Source organism: Mus caroli, chromosome 15 (assembly GCF_900094665.2).
Source record: "Mus caroli chromosome 15, CAROLI_EIJ_v1.1, whole genome shotgun sequence".
Lineage (NCBI taxonomy): Eukaryota > Metazoa > Chordata > Mammalia > Rodentia > Muridae > Mus > Mus caroli.
In genome coordinates, this window is record NC_034584.1 from 33,911,973 (window position 1) to 33,925,862 (window position 13,890).

At 42.9% G+C, this 13,890-nt stretch overlaps 1 protein-coding gene across 5 annotated transcripts in view; it reads left to right on the forward strand.

The window, feature by feature from the left end:
- Positions 1–3,815: 3,815 nt before the first annotated feature.
- The window catches only part of Rims2 (regulating synaptic membrane exocytosis 2), a 482,991-nt gene continuing 472,916 nt past the window's right edge, over positions 3,816–13,890 (forward strand). For 2 of the 5 annotated variants that reach the window (XM_021184232.2, XM_021184233.2), the window contains exon 1: positions 3,960–4,169. In XM_021184232.2, the coding sequence (XP_021039891.1) occupies positions 3,994–4,169 (176 nt within the window). In that variant the 5' untranslated portion in view covers positions 3,960–3,993. Of the gene's footprint in view, positions 4,170–13,890 lie in introns of all 5 variants that reach the window. The other 3 variants (XM_029469501.1, XM_029469498.1, XM_029469499.1) reach the window with 3 other exon arrangements.

Below are 13,890 nucleotides of genomic sequence, written 5' to 3' on the forward strand. Positions count from 1 at the left end.
ACTAGTTGGCTCTGCTTGCTTTCTTAGAAAACCCAGAATTCCTGCCCAGGGCTATCATTTCCCATAATGTACTGGGCCTTCTATATCAATCATAAATCAAGAAAACACACCCTCACTTCTTACAGTTTATTTTGATAGAAGCAATTCCTTAGTTCTCTCTTCCCAGGAGACCTGAAGGGTTTGTGTCAAATTGACAAAACTAACAAGAGCAAGTGACCTACTACCAAGCCACATAACACAATCCAGAGTGCTTCTCATGCAGAGCTGCAAGACAGAATCAGCTATAGCTGTCGGGACAAGCTGTAGAATAACAACCATCTATCCACAGTAGAGCAGAAGTGATTCTGAGTCTTGTGAGGTATCCAGATTTCATGGCAGAATACTGAGGCCTTAGTAAATGACAAGAATGTGATTATTTTATAGTTTTATACATCAGGTATGCCTCCTAATACTTACCTAGTAGATTATAAATAGTTCTTATCATTATGTAAAATGAGAGTTCACAGACTCACAGGGGTTATAAACCTACAGGAACCCAAATTCAGTTAATAACAGACTGAATTTTAATTCTAAAATTAAGCAAGAACATTGCATTTTGAATCTCCTACAAATGTGTTCACCTACTGAGAGATATGTCCAAGCAAAATAGAATTCCATATATGACAAAGTAAGATACGACTAACATTTCAGGTAAACACAAACTAGAATAAAACGGACATCTCTAAGATCCATATTTTGGGCAAATCAAGCCTTGTGACAACATTTCATTTCATTATGAGCATAGCAACCTTATCTTAAATTGAGTGACTACTTTAAAAGTAGATCACCTAGGCTACAACCCATTTTAAAGCTCTATATGATATACATCATGTATATATCTCTCTGTATGATATAAAAAGTGCCAAACTTTCACTTTGTAAGGGTACTTGAATAATGACAGCTGATTTTATGTACTTCCACTTCTAAGAATTTCCTTTAATAAGAAAAATTCACTTGTAGCAAAAGACTAAAACAGCAGAATAAAACATACATAGCAGCAACAACAAAACGCCCAAACAACAGAGAATCCTAGTCAGCCCACTCATACTCCTATATCAGTTGTGGCATAGATTCAGGTTCATGCCTACTAGGTTTCAAGTACTGGCACTGTCTTGTCCAGGGAGAGGAAGGGGTGTGGACAGGGAAACAGACCTCAGAACACTGTATGACTGGCAGAAAATAATGTAGGTCCCAGAAGGTGACTGTCTGCTGCAAATGAACCCACATTTCCCCAATCTGAATAACTGCTTTCAAGTTCACATTTAACATATTTGAAATAACTAAGCTATTTTAACCTCAGAATCTTCAGACTCAGCAGTGTTTGTGTATTCTGGGTTCTGATCCTGTTGGGATGATGTTGGCTGGGTTTTGAAGGATGATATTTTTAAAAATGGAAACAGAAATAAGGTGGAACATTAGTATTTATAGTTCTATCGTCTCATTTAAAGGAGAATTTACCGTGTTCTGGTGGTTTGTGTTGCCTAGGTTAAAGCTGTATGTATACCAACTGTTTGGTAACAGCCATGCATGACAAGAAAGGAGTGTGTGTATAACAAAACTTAGCATTTGAATTTTAGGTAACTGACTCAATTTTCCTTAGAAGTGTTTTCTTCCTTAGAATATATGCCCCCCAACCTTTGCTAGACATTAGTGGTCCGGGGTATTTTCAAAGCGTATCCATGACTAAGGTCTAAGTTCTAGAAGCTGATTCATTTGCTCTAGGGTTAGGTTCAAGTATTTTCAAGTGAGCCACGTTTTCGTGTCTTAACTTTAAAAACCATGCATGATAGTCTTCAGTTATACTAAGTTTCTAGAGTCTGGCTCCAGCTCTGTTATTTACCATACTTATAAATCTTCTGATCTTCGTCTTCAATTTCTTATTGATGAGGCTGGATTAGAGATTTATAAAAAATCTTCAACTGTAAAACACTTAAGTCAATTGGGCTAATATGATCTCATTTGGTTTGCATAAAGCAGTGAAAGCTAATTTGGATTATGAATCCGGTTGAAAACAGGTGAATGGTAGTAGCAATGAACAATAGTAATAATAATATGAAACAAAACATAAGCAAACGTTTCCATTTTTTTTCCTTTCCAGTTACAAAGCATGGGAGGAAAAACAATATAGATATTTCAGCTTAGAAATCACAAGAGACTTGTAGTGCTGCTTTGTCTGTTCCCAGTTCTCTCAAACTGAGACTAGTCAGATGGTACCTGGGGAACAAAGGAGGGAGAGAGCTTACCGCACGTAAATACAATACAAACCCCGAAGGTTTTACTCACCAGCCTATAACCTGGCCTAGTACTGAGCAGTGCGAGTGTGGAAGGCGTGGTAGGGGTGTGTACATACACACGCACGAACACTCTTAACCTGTCTAACCAAGCACCTGTCTAGTGGCAGGAAGAGGAAGAGGGGGTGATCCATGATCCAGATCACCTCAGCTGGCTCGCCCCGCCCTGAGGGCTGCGCTGGGCTTCTCTGAGAGCCCGCGCCGGTGGTGGCCACCTCCCTCCTATTGGAGTCGGTTTTCTCCTGTTCTTTGACTGAGCCTGTCTCCAGGCTTTCTAAAATCAGGCTAACGCTCCGATCGTGACTCTTCTCTAGATTAGAGTGACCGGCAGAAAGGGGCCGAACGGCCCGATTCCTCCGGGGACGTTATCTGACCCTTTCCCTCTTACATCTTCCAATCGCCTCCTCGGGCAAACCGCCCCCAGCATCCTGTCTTCTGTGCCTCTCGGTGCAGCGGGTACCGACAACCCAGTTTTCCAGAACTTCCGCACTCCCGCCCAGGTCCCAGCCCGAGACTCTGCCCGCGAGCGCTCTCCACTCCCTCAGGCTCTTCCCCGCTGCCAGTCCCCGGCGGCTGACACCGCAGGGACACCCACCTGCTCCGATCTTCCCTCGTCCAGGGTCCAGGACCCCGCCCGGGACAGCTCGGGGGGCGCCCGGTCCCTCAGGCTCGGCGCCAGCCACCTGAGATCCTCCCGCCCCCACCGCCCCGCACCCCGGGGCGCCCGCTCCCTCGCCGCCCGGCTCCTCACAGCTCCCCGCCCCGCCCCAGCCGTTAGCAGGGTCCGGGGCGAGCGTCGGCCGAGTCCCGGTCTGGGCGGTCCGCAGGGGACACGGGCCCGGCGGGAAGAGTCCGCGAGGCAGAGGCGGCGCGGGCGAGTGCACCGAGCCGGCCCGCCGCGCCGACTCCGCGGACATTGGGGGCGGCGGCGGCGGGACCCCGGGCGGGCGCGTGATGAGGCGCGGCGGGCGGCCGGCCCCGCGGCGCGCGCGAGCTCACTTGGGTCCGGGCGTTGGCAGCCGCGGGCCGCGGGCCGGAAGATCGGCCGTCTGGGGCCGGGGTGGGGGCGGGGGTCCCCTGCCGCAGCCCGCGCCTCGTGGTTCCCGGAGGGGTCCTCCCTCGCGGAGCCCCGGAGCCTGGTGACGCGCCAGCCGGCGGGACGGCCGCTCTCGCCGCCTCCGGGGCGAGTTCCCGGGACTCCCCAGGGGTCGGGCTCGCGGGCAGCGCTTCCCGCTCCACTCCGCTCTGCTCCGCCGCGCCGCGCCGCGCCGGACACTCGCGCCCCGGCCCGCGCGCCGCCTCCCTCCAGTCACCCCACCCTCAGCCGTCCCCGCCACCTTACTCCACCGCCCTCCCCCGCCGCTCCGCGCACTCCGCGTCGGGGCCTCCAGCTCCTCGCTCCCGCGAACCGCTCACTTGGCAGCCCTTCGCCCCCGGGAAGAAGAAACATTTCCCCGAGCGCACTCCTCAGCCCTCCCCCCTCGGCCCTCCCCTCCCCCTGCCTTCTTTCCTGGGGGAGGGGGGCTGTCGCCTCGGATTGAAGGCCATTGATTTGTATGCATTTGTCCCAGCCCCGGAGGCTGCCCCAGCCGCCCGCGCCCGAGCCGCCGCTGCCAGCGGAGTTGCCTCCCTGCTTCCCTAGGGTGGTTCGGCTCCGCCAAACATGTCGGCTCCGCTCGGGCCCCGGGGCCGCCCGGCTCCCACCCCGGCGGCCTCTCAGCCTCCTCCGCAGCCCGAGATGCCGGACCTCAGCCACCTCACGGAAGAGGAGAGGAAAATCATCCTGGCTGTCATGGATCGTCAGAAGAAAGAAGAGGAGAAGGAGCAGTCCGTGCTCAAGTAAGGACCCGGCTCCATCTTCCCGCCTCCCTCCCTGCCCTCCGCCCCCCTCGGCCGCTTCCCCGCGACCGCCCGCGCGCCGGGGATCGCCGCCTTTCCTCCCCGCCGGTGGCGCGGGGGCCACGAGGGCTGCGGCCCGCGGCCGCCAGGGTCGCTTTCTAGTTGTCAGCCGCGGGGGTGTGTGTCGCGGAGGGAGGGCGCCGAGGCCGGCTGAGGTGACGGTGGCGAGCTCCGGGAGGCGGCGGTTTCCCCGGCGCCCTCCGGCTTTCCCCGCGGGCCACTTCGGCTCCCGGGATGAGGCTGAACCCTGGCTCCTCGCGTCCCATTTCCTTTCCCGCCGCCCCCGCGCGGAGGCAGTGACTGGGGCAAGGAATCCAATATGGCCGTGCACAGGTGCTCCCGGGCCGGACCCGGGTGAAGCGCCCAGGCCCGGGGTGCGGGTGCCACCGGGGTCGCTCGTCCCACGCCTGCCAGGGCCGGCTCCGTCCCCAGCCCCGGGAGGAGCTGCGCTGCCCACGGTCGCAGCGGGCAGGAAGGCTGCGGGGCGGGCGAGGGGGCCTAAGCGCGGTCTCGTCTCGTCTCGGGTGGGTGTGCGGCCGCCGCCATCTTCCAGCCCCTCCCCCTCGGCGGGTGCTAACACCCTGCACTCTGCTGCTGTTCTTCCTGTTTGCAACTAGTAAATCTGTAGGATCCCGAGGAGACTCCAGTTCCTACCATCGTGGCAGTTTGGGTTGCTCCCTGCCTTGTGAAGTTCTACTATGTTTGCTCACAGTCCAGCCAGCGGGGTTTTGGCGAGGGTGGGAGGCGTGAAAGTAGCACCCAGGCATCGGTTTAGAGGCGGTGTAACTTCAGCACCAGGGAACTGTCCAGAACGAGTTTTCCTTTACTTTGGGATTCCTCGTCAGTGTAGCACTGTAGCTGAGATTGTTTCTACAGGTTTGCTTTTAAATGTTTTATGATTTTTGATATCTCGGTTGCTTCTGGGAAGTCATTGTCTGGATCTGTAAAGATCTGTAACCCTTTAATGTTTGTCCAAGTCGTTACTCACTATAAAAATTAACCTGTATATGCCTAAAGAGAGGGAGGGCAGTTCTCTTGCATGTCACCGAATACACTTTCCCATAACCGCTATAGAAACACACAACTAAAAGCGTTGACTTCCTCCTTGAAAAGAAATAGCTTACTGACCTTCACCACTTATTTTGAAAACAGGTTGTTGAATTCAGTATTTTTTTTTTACAAATGAAAACACACCTTGTCTAGATGTACATCTTCTCACATTTTAGTGAAGCAGATTTTACATAACCTATGGTAACAACCATATTAAATATATATATATATATATCTTTAAAAGATACAAGTTCTCACAAAATAATAAAAGAACAATTAAGAATTGCTTCAATACTAATTTTTAGGTTTGAATATTTACTAGGGAATTTGGCTTATTCATGGTCATAGGATAGGAATACAAAGTTAAGAAATTTAATCAGTTTAAACTATGGAATAATAAAAATAGTTTTTAAAAAAGCTTTTTGAGCATACTCTAACTTTGCTCAACTTTAATCTATATACTAGTATGTGCTGAGATTTTGATCATTACAATTTATATTCAGATATATAAATTTATACTTCTTAATATAGTTGCTAAAAATCAGTGTTGCCAAAATGATGCTCAAATAAAATATGGCTTTATTTCTTTGACCTACATATTTAAATGGAAATGGGGTTTTATTTATAGTAAACTGAAGCATAGTGTTTATTGGCTAGTTAATCTTATGTAGTTTTTATTCACAGTTTCAATATATGGACATTTAAGTGACTGTTTGAGTGCTGAACTACAAATTGCTCAATTTGAAGAGCGTATTTTACTGAATAGATGTTTAAAAAGGGTTTTCCAGGTCAAGTATATATGTGCACATCTCTAAGTAAACCTCCATATTTTGCAAATATATGTTTGTATATTTATTTCACTTTATTTAGCCAGACACAGTCTCTAAATATAGCTATATAATATGTGAAATCACATCAATGAGAAATATAGACTCAGATTTAAGTACTTATTCACGTAATTTTAAATGTTCTTTAAAATGTTTTTGAAATGAGAGTGGACAAGGAAACTGAGAGTAAACTTTATAATAGTATTGCAGGAACAAGAGGCAAATCAGTTTGAAAAAATTTGACCATTTATTAAATAATATGTTTCCAGCCTTGGGTGTTAAATAACAAATGTGCTGTGTAGAAAAATAATCCTGATAGTTGTGTTTACTCTTTCTCTTGAAAATCTAGGCCCATGTATCAGCTCCTGACTAAACTGTCTGTCATTTAACTGAATGCTAGCTAGCATCTTTCCTGAGAGAAGGTCATAGGCACAGAGAAGTGAACTAAAATTCAAATTTGTATCTGCTACTCTTTAACTATCATAATAAAAATAAGTTTGATGTGTGAAGAAATTGAAGACTGGATAAAAATATTTTGTGTGATCTGTGAGTTTCAGTATTCATACTAAATATTATTCAAAGTAAGATGTGCATACCCAAGGGATTCACAAGATGCTATACTGGGATACAAGAACATATTAAACATATAATCCCATCTTTGAAGAAAAAAAGACTAAGCCCCATTAATACTTAGTATGGTCAGCTAATACTAACATGAATATAATTTATGAGTAAATGCATACATTAAAAGATCATGCCTGAGATGTTTTCAATAAGAAAGGTGAGCCATCAAAACAAGTTGAGGCCACCACACTGAATTCTCTTTTAAGAGACTGAGTAATTAGAAATGATTCCTACTTCATTATCAGTGATTTCTTTAAGGCCCAGCTATGTATACGTACCCAGGAAGTCTTCTGTCTATCAAACAATACTATCTTCCATGTGAATGAGGTACTGTATTTTTCAAAGCATTTTATATCCCACTAACCCCCTTGTTAATTACTAAAACAAAAGAAAACAAAAGTGCCCTTACATGAATTCCTGCAGCCCCAGCCTTGAGGAGTCACTGGTTATCTTGCTCCTTGGCATCGTTAACACATAATAGGTATCTAGGAAGTAGTGTTGAGCTGAACTACCATGCAAATAAAACAGTTCACTCATTCTGTGGAAAAAAGAGGATTCATTGTTTTGAAAGAAAAACTATTTAGGAACTGTATTACCATTGTCTTTTGTTTTTATTTTATTTTGGTCTGACTAAAAATCAAGTAGAAAGGTATTCAGGAAATGTGTAATGTGGTTTTATTATGTTCGCAGCATAGTCTTTTTATACAAAGTGTTTTGAACACTTCTTCCTTCCCTTTCTCCCTACTTTTTTTAAAAAATCTTTTCCCCTCTTTTCCTCCCTTTCTTTCATTTGATAGTGTCTTTCTGTGTAGCCCAGGTTGACCTTAAATGATCCTTCTGCCTCTGCCTTTCTAATCCCAAGTGCTGGGATTACCAGTCATTGAGCTACCACACCTATTTATGTTTTTCAGGAGATGTGTATTGTCTTTGTTCTCAGCTTGGGCTTTCTATTAATGTTGATAGGACAACATGTTCCTCAAATCGAAAGAATAAAGCACATCCATGACAGATTAAGTTAACAAGTTCATGCTGTATACACATATGAGGAGTTATAAATGTTTTATTGTACTTAGTTTAATTCATTTATTTATGCTTGAGACACGGTATTGCTTTGTAGCCCTGGCTTGTTTGGAATTTGGTACATAGACCAGACTGGCCTTAAAACTCAGAGATCCACCTGTCCCTGCCACCCAAGTGCTAGGCTAGTATTAATGGTATATGCTACAGTTTCTGGCTAATGTTTTGTTTTGTTTTATTTTATTTTATTTTATTTTATTTTATTTTATTTTATTTTATTTTAGGATAGGGTCTTTCTACATAGCCCTAGCTGTCCTGGAATTAACTGTGTAGACCAGGCTGGCCTCAAACTCACACAGATCTGATTGACTCTGCCTCCCAAGTGCTGGAAATATCGATGTGTGCGCCACCACATCCAGCTTAAATTTTTTAATTGTGCAATTTTATAAGTGTTTTCTAAAGTTAATTTACAATTTTTATTTAATAGATAATATATACTTTTGCTACAAAATATCTTATTTACCAATTTACCTATGTGCAGTTATTGTTACTAGAGTATTTATTCTTTGCACGATACAATTGAGGTACACACATATATATATATACATACACTCATGTAACCAGGTGTGTTTGTATATTAGTGCACATGCATGAATGTGTGTTTGTGTGCAAAGAAGTGCAAGTACGTCCTGCATTTTGGGAAATGAATTCTACACTGGGTTAAGTGTCAGTATCTGTCCCATTTGTTGAATGTTTTGAAATTTCTTTAACTAATGGCATACTTTTAGATACTTTGGTTGACTTTGTTTTCCACTGGAGACAGTACTTTGATACACTATTTTTAATGTGGAGACTGTATCTCTGGGCTAAATTTTTAGAAAGAAATTGTTCTTTTAACGAGTTAGCAAACTTCAATAAATACTACCAAATTTATTTTGGAAGAGGAAGTATGTATACTGAGGAGACTTTCCTACTTCCTTGCCAACTCAGTGTGTGGTAAGCTTGGTCAGAATTTCAGTAATAAATATGCCACTGTAGTTTAACTTGAAGTTTTCTTATTATTAATGATAGTGCAAGCATTTTCTGCTTGTTTAGGATCATTTATATTTCCTTTACTGTTGGTAATTTTTCTAATATTAATGTCTGCCTGTCTGCCCATTTGTCTATGTATGTCTCTCTCTACCATAGCACACCAGATAAATGAACCATAAAGATGCTTAAATAAAGATGACCATTTCATCATGTAAATATCCATGGCTCTTGCCAAAGATGAAAACCTTCAGTTTTTAAGGAGGATTCAAGTGTATTTTAACAGTTGCTTGGCACTTTATAAGAAAGTGTCTAGTGAAATTTTAATATATATTTTGTACATTAAAATACAATTAATAGTATTTTCCACGTGACAGTACATTTTAATAAAGGGACAGTTACACTGTGTGAACAAAGAGATACTGGAGGCTAAGGTGATGGACCAACTGAGTTGTTACTTGACACTGACTGATTAAGAAGTGTCTTAATTAACCTCTCTAACTTTTCTCATCCATACTAGAAGAACTAGATTGGTGATTATAGACTAAGTTTCCCAGAGTTTGTAGGTATGCAATAGGTGATCATTTTTGTTAGCTGAGTCTAGACCACACTCTTTAAGGCTTAAAATATTTTAATAACATTTCTAAGTAAATTTTTCCTATTTTCTAAAAATTGAGAGATTTGTTTTTTGTCTAGTAGAAAGCTAAACTGTTTAGAGGAATTTTTAAATAAGCATAGGATTGTGGTCAGAGCACAGGATTGAAGAGAGAGAACATGAGGACTTGAAACCAGTTTCCTTAGCAATCTTCATTCTTAAGAAGTCTGAGGCCTAAGGGATAACAGTGAAAAGAACACGGATACCAAATTCTGCTGCCAAGTGGATGTAAGTGATTGTTTTGTGGAGGCTACTTTGTGATTATCCTTTGTGATTAGTTTCCATTACAGTATTGAACCAAGTACGCGTGGATTTGTCTTATTCCTATTACATAGAAGAGTCTTACTAGATTAAGCTAATTCTGAAGCCTGGTTATTAGAACTTAGAATGTTCATCTTCAAATTGTCACTCAGAAAGCTCAGTCTTTGTATCACTGCATCTTTCTTATCCTTCTGATCTTACCTTCAAACATGCATGTTTAGAGAGTCCTTCTCTGACCGTGGCTTTTAACCAGGTTTCCTTTTAAATTCTTATTATAGTATTTTCTATGTTTCTCTACTGTCTGTCTATTCTGCTAGAATATAAACGTTCATAGAGGAAACATTTTCATTTAGAGAATAATTAAAAGAAAAAGATTGTTCTGTAATAGTAAACTTATTTCTGAAATAAAATGTAACTTAAAAATGTATGCCCAGTTTACTTGGAAATTGACATATATAAAGCGGCTTGTATACTTATTGATTTGCACAATTGCAATTATTTTAAACCCAAGCTCGACCGTTTTCACTGGAAAATAGAAGATTGTGATTATATATTATTTTAAAATGCAATCAACTTGGGAATAAAGGAAAATTTTGATTTCAAATTTACTTTTTGATCATTAATAAGTGTGTGTGTAGCAGAACTGAATAATAGGTGATAGGAATGCTGTGTACTAGGCAAATACTCCATAAACGAGATAATAGTTTTATTCCCAGGCCTTTAAAAATATTAGATAATTAACTAATTTATTTTCTGTGCATGAATGTATGACTACTGGTACACATGTGTCACAGTACATATATTTAAAGTCAAAGAACTACTTTGAGAACTATTTTCTGCCACCTAATGAGTTTTGGGGAACAAGTTTAGGTCATCAGATCTTCTTTGTACGAAGGTTCTATTTGCTAGAAGTTTCTATTTGAGCTTGAAGCAAAGAGATCATGAGCATGTGTCCTTGTTATATGATGGAGCATCTTCTGGGTATATGCCCAGGAGTGGTATAGCTGGGTCCTCTGGTAGTACTCTGTCCAATTTTCTGAGAAACCACCAGACTGATTTCCAGAGAGGTTGTACAAGCTTGCAATCCCACCATGAGCAATGGAGGAGTGTTCCTCTTTCTCCACATCCTCTCCAGCATCTGCTGTCACCTGAATTTTTGATCTTAGCCATTCTGACTGGTCTGAGGTGGAATCTCAGGGTTGTTTTGATTTGCATTTCCCTGATGACTAAGGATGTTAAACATTTCTTTAGGTGCTTCTCAGCCATTCAATATTCCTCAGTTGTGAATTCTTTGTTTAGCTCTGTACCTCATTTTTAATAGAGTTATTTGATTCTCTGGAGTATAACTTATTGAGTTTTTTTGTATATATTGGATATTAGCCCTCTATTGGATGTAGGATTGGTAAAGATCCTTTCCTAATCTGTTGGTTCCCATTTTGTCTTATTGACAGTGTCCTTTGCCTTATAGAAACTTTGCAATTTTATGATGTCTCATTTGTCGATTCTTGATCTTAGAGCATAAGCCATTGATGTTCTGTTCAGGAATATTTTCTTATGCCCATGTATTCGAGGCTTTCCCCCACTTTCTCCTCTATTAGTTGCAGTGTATCTGGTTTTATGTGGAGGTCCTTGATCCACTTTGACTTGAGCTTTGTACAAGGAGATAAGAATGAATTGATTTGCATTCTTTTACATGCTGACCTCCAGTTGAACCAGCAAAAAACCCCTCCAATGTATAACAAGGACACATGCTCCACTGTGTTCATAGCTGCCTTATTTATGATAGCCAGAAGCTGGAAAGAATTTAGATGTCCTTCAACAGAGGAATGGATACAGAAAATGTGGTACATTTACACAATGGAGTACTACTCAGCTATTAAAAACAATGAATTCTTAGGCAAATGGATGGAACTAGAAAATATCATCCTGAGAGTGGTAACTCAGTCACAGAAGAACACACATGGTATGCATTCACTGATAGATAAGTGGCTTTAGCCCAAAAGCTCAAATACCCAAGATACAATTCACAGACCATGTGAAGCTCAAGAAGGAAGACCAAAGTGTGGATGCTTTAAACCTTCTTAGAAAGGGGAACAAAATACTCACAGGAGGAAATATGGAGACAAAATGTGGAGCAGAGACTGAAGGAAAGGCCATCCAGAGACCGCCTCACCTGAGGATCCATCTCAGATACAGTCACCAAACCCAGACACTGTTGTGGATGCCCAGAAGTGCATGCTGACAGGAGCCTGATATAGCTGTCTCCTGAGAGGCTCTGCCAGAGCCTGACAAATACAGAGGTGGATGCTCACAGCCAACCATTGGACTGAGCACAGGGTCCCCAGTGGAGGAGTTAGAGAAAGGACTGAAGAAGCTGAAAGGGATTTGCAACCCCTTAGGAAGAACAATAATATCAACCAACCAGACCCCCCCTCGCCCCAAGAGCTCCCAGGGACTAAACCAACCAAAGAGTACACACGGAGGGACCCATGGTTCCAGCTGTATATGTAGCAGAGGATGGCCTTGTTGGGCATCAATGGGAGGAGAGGCCCTTGAACCTGTGAAGGCCTTATACCCCAGTGTAGGGAATTCGAGGGTGGGGAGGAGGGAGTGGGTGGGTGGGTGGGAGAACATGCTCATAGAAGCAGGGGAAGGGGGGATGTATGTGTATGTGGGGTTTCTTTGGGAGGGGGACCAGGAAAAGGAAATAACATTTGAACTGTAATTAAAGAAAATATCCAATAAAAAAGGAAAGGGGAAAAAAAAAGGGCCATGAGTTCAAGGCCAGTCTCAGTATGTAACCCAAGCTGACCTTGAACTCATGATCTTTTTGCTTCATCTTCAGGGATGCTGAGAGTGCTGGCATAACAGGTGTTTACCACCATACTTGACTCACACAAAATGCATTGAGTGGAAATAGTTCATGCCTTTCACGGGCAAAGAGTCTAAGACTAACAATATCACAGAAGACAAAATAATATAAAATGCCATGAAAAAATACAGTAAAGCTGTTTTCAGTACGTAATAGCCATAGCAAAAACCATTCAGACTATTCTTATAAGTAGTTTGTTGTTTCTGAGGTGTTGTTTGAAAGTACCTGTCCTTTCCTCTTAAAATGCCTTGAAGTTTCACTCCTAGACTCTAGTTGCTCCTAGACTATCTACTCTCTGGTGACTAGTGAAGAGATTTCTGAGCCACTACCAGCTAACCTGTAGGGAATTCACTGTGAGAAAGATGATGAACTACAACGGAGCTATTGTTTAGTAAGTGTTCGGGAACTGCTGTGCACTGTGTCTCATGAATATATGCAGATGAAGAAGCTGAACCAGTCCTAGGCAGATGACTTCTCTTGTGTCCAAAAGGATGAGTAGATCCCGGCAAGTGGCGATATTCTAAGCAAAACCCCCGGACTCTCAAGTCTCCCTAACCCAAAGACTTCTTGAGTTGTAGAAGATGGGTGGCATATAGGGCTTTAAATGCAGATGAGTTATTAGAGGACACTGGAGAGATGCCAAGAGCCAGATCTTAAAACACCTTGTATGGTAGGTGTTCTTTGGATCCGAGTGCCATCATAAATGGTAGCAGGAATGGATTTTAACCAGTGGTACAATATAAGTATACTTTTGTTGGAAAACACTCTTACCACGATTATTACTGAAAGAGTGTAGAATTAGGGCACTAGTTAGCAGACTTCAATTCAGGTGATAAATGATGAAAACATAAAAACATAGTAGAGGGTCAAGGTAAATTTTTGAAAAAGTTAGAAGCCAAAATTTCTAGGATTTGATAACTGTCAGATAAGCCTCTTTAAGGCACCTTACTTCCTTAACTGACTGCTATATAAACTTGCCTATCTCACTGGTAGATAGCTCTCTAAACTTAACTAGTCTGAGGACTAGTGGTTTCCTGAGGGAGCAGTGGTGGAGTAGCTTCTTTTATTGTTATAGTTTTTCTAAGGTTTATCAAACTCTGTAACTTGTAGTGTCTTATGGAGTGGAAAATAGAGATGTAGTAGAAATGATCCAAAGTGAGAAAGAATAAAAGGGATAAAGGGGGAAAAGTGGAGAGAGAGGTCAGCCAGGGCTTTGTGAACCCTTTGATGTATTGGCTTGTAAAACTTCTCTGCTGGAGATACTTGTGGTAAGTAACCTTTCTTTTTTCCCTTTCTGTTTTGCCTTCCCCTCCCCTCCCCTCCCCT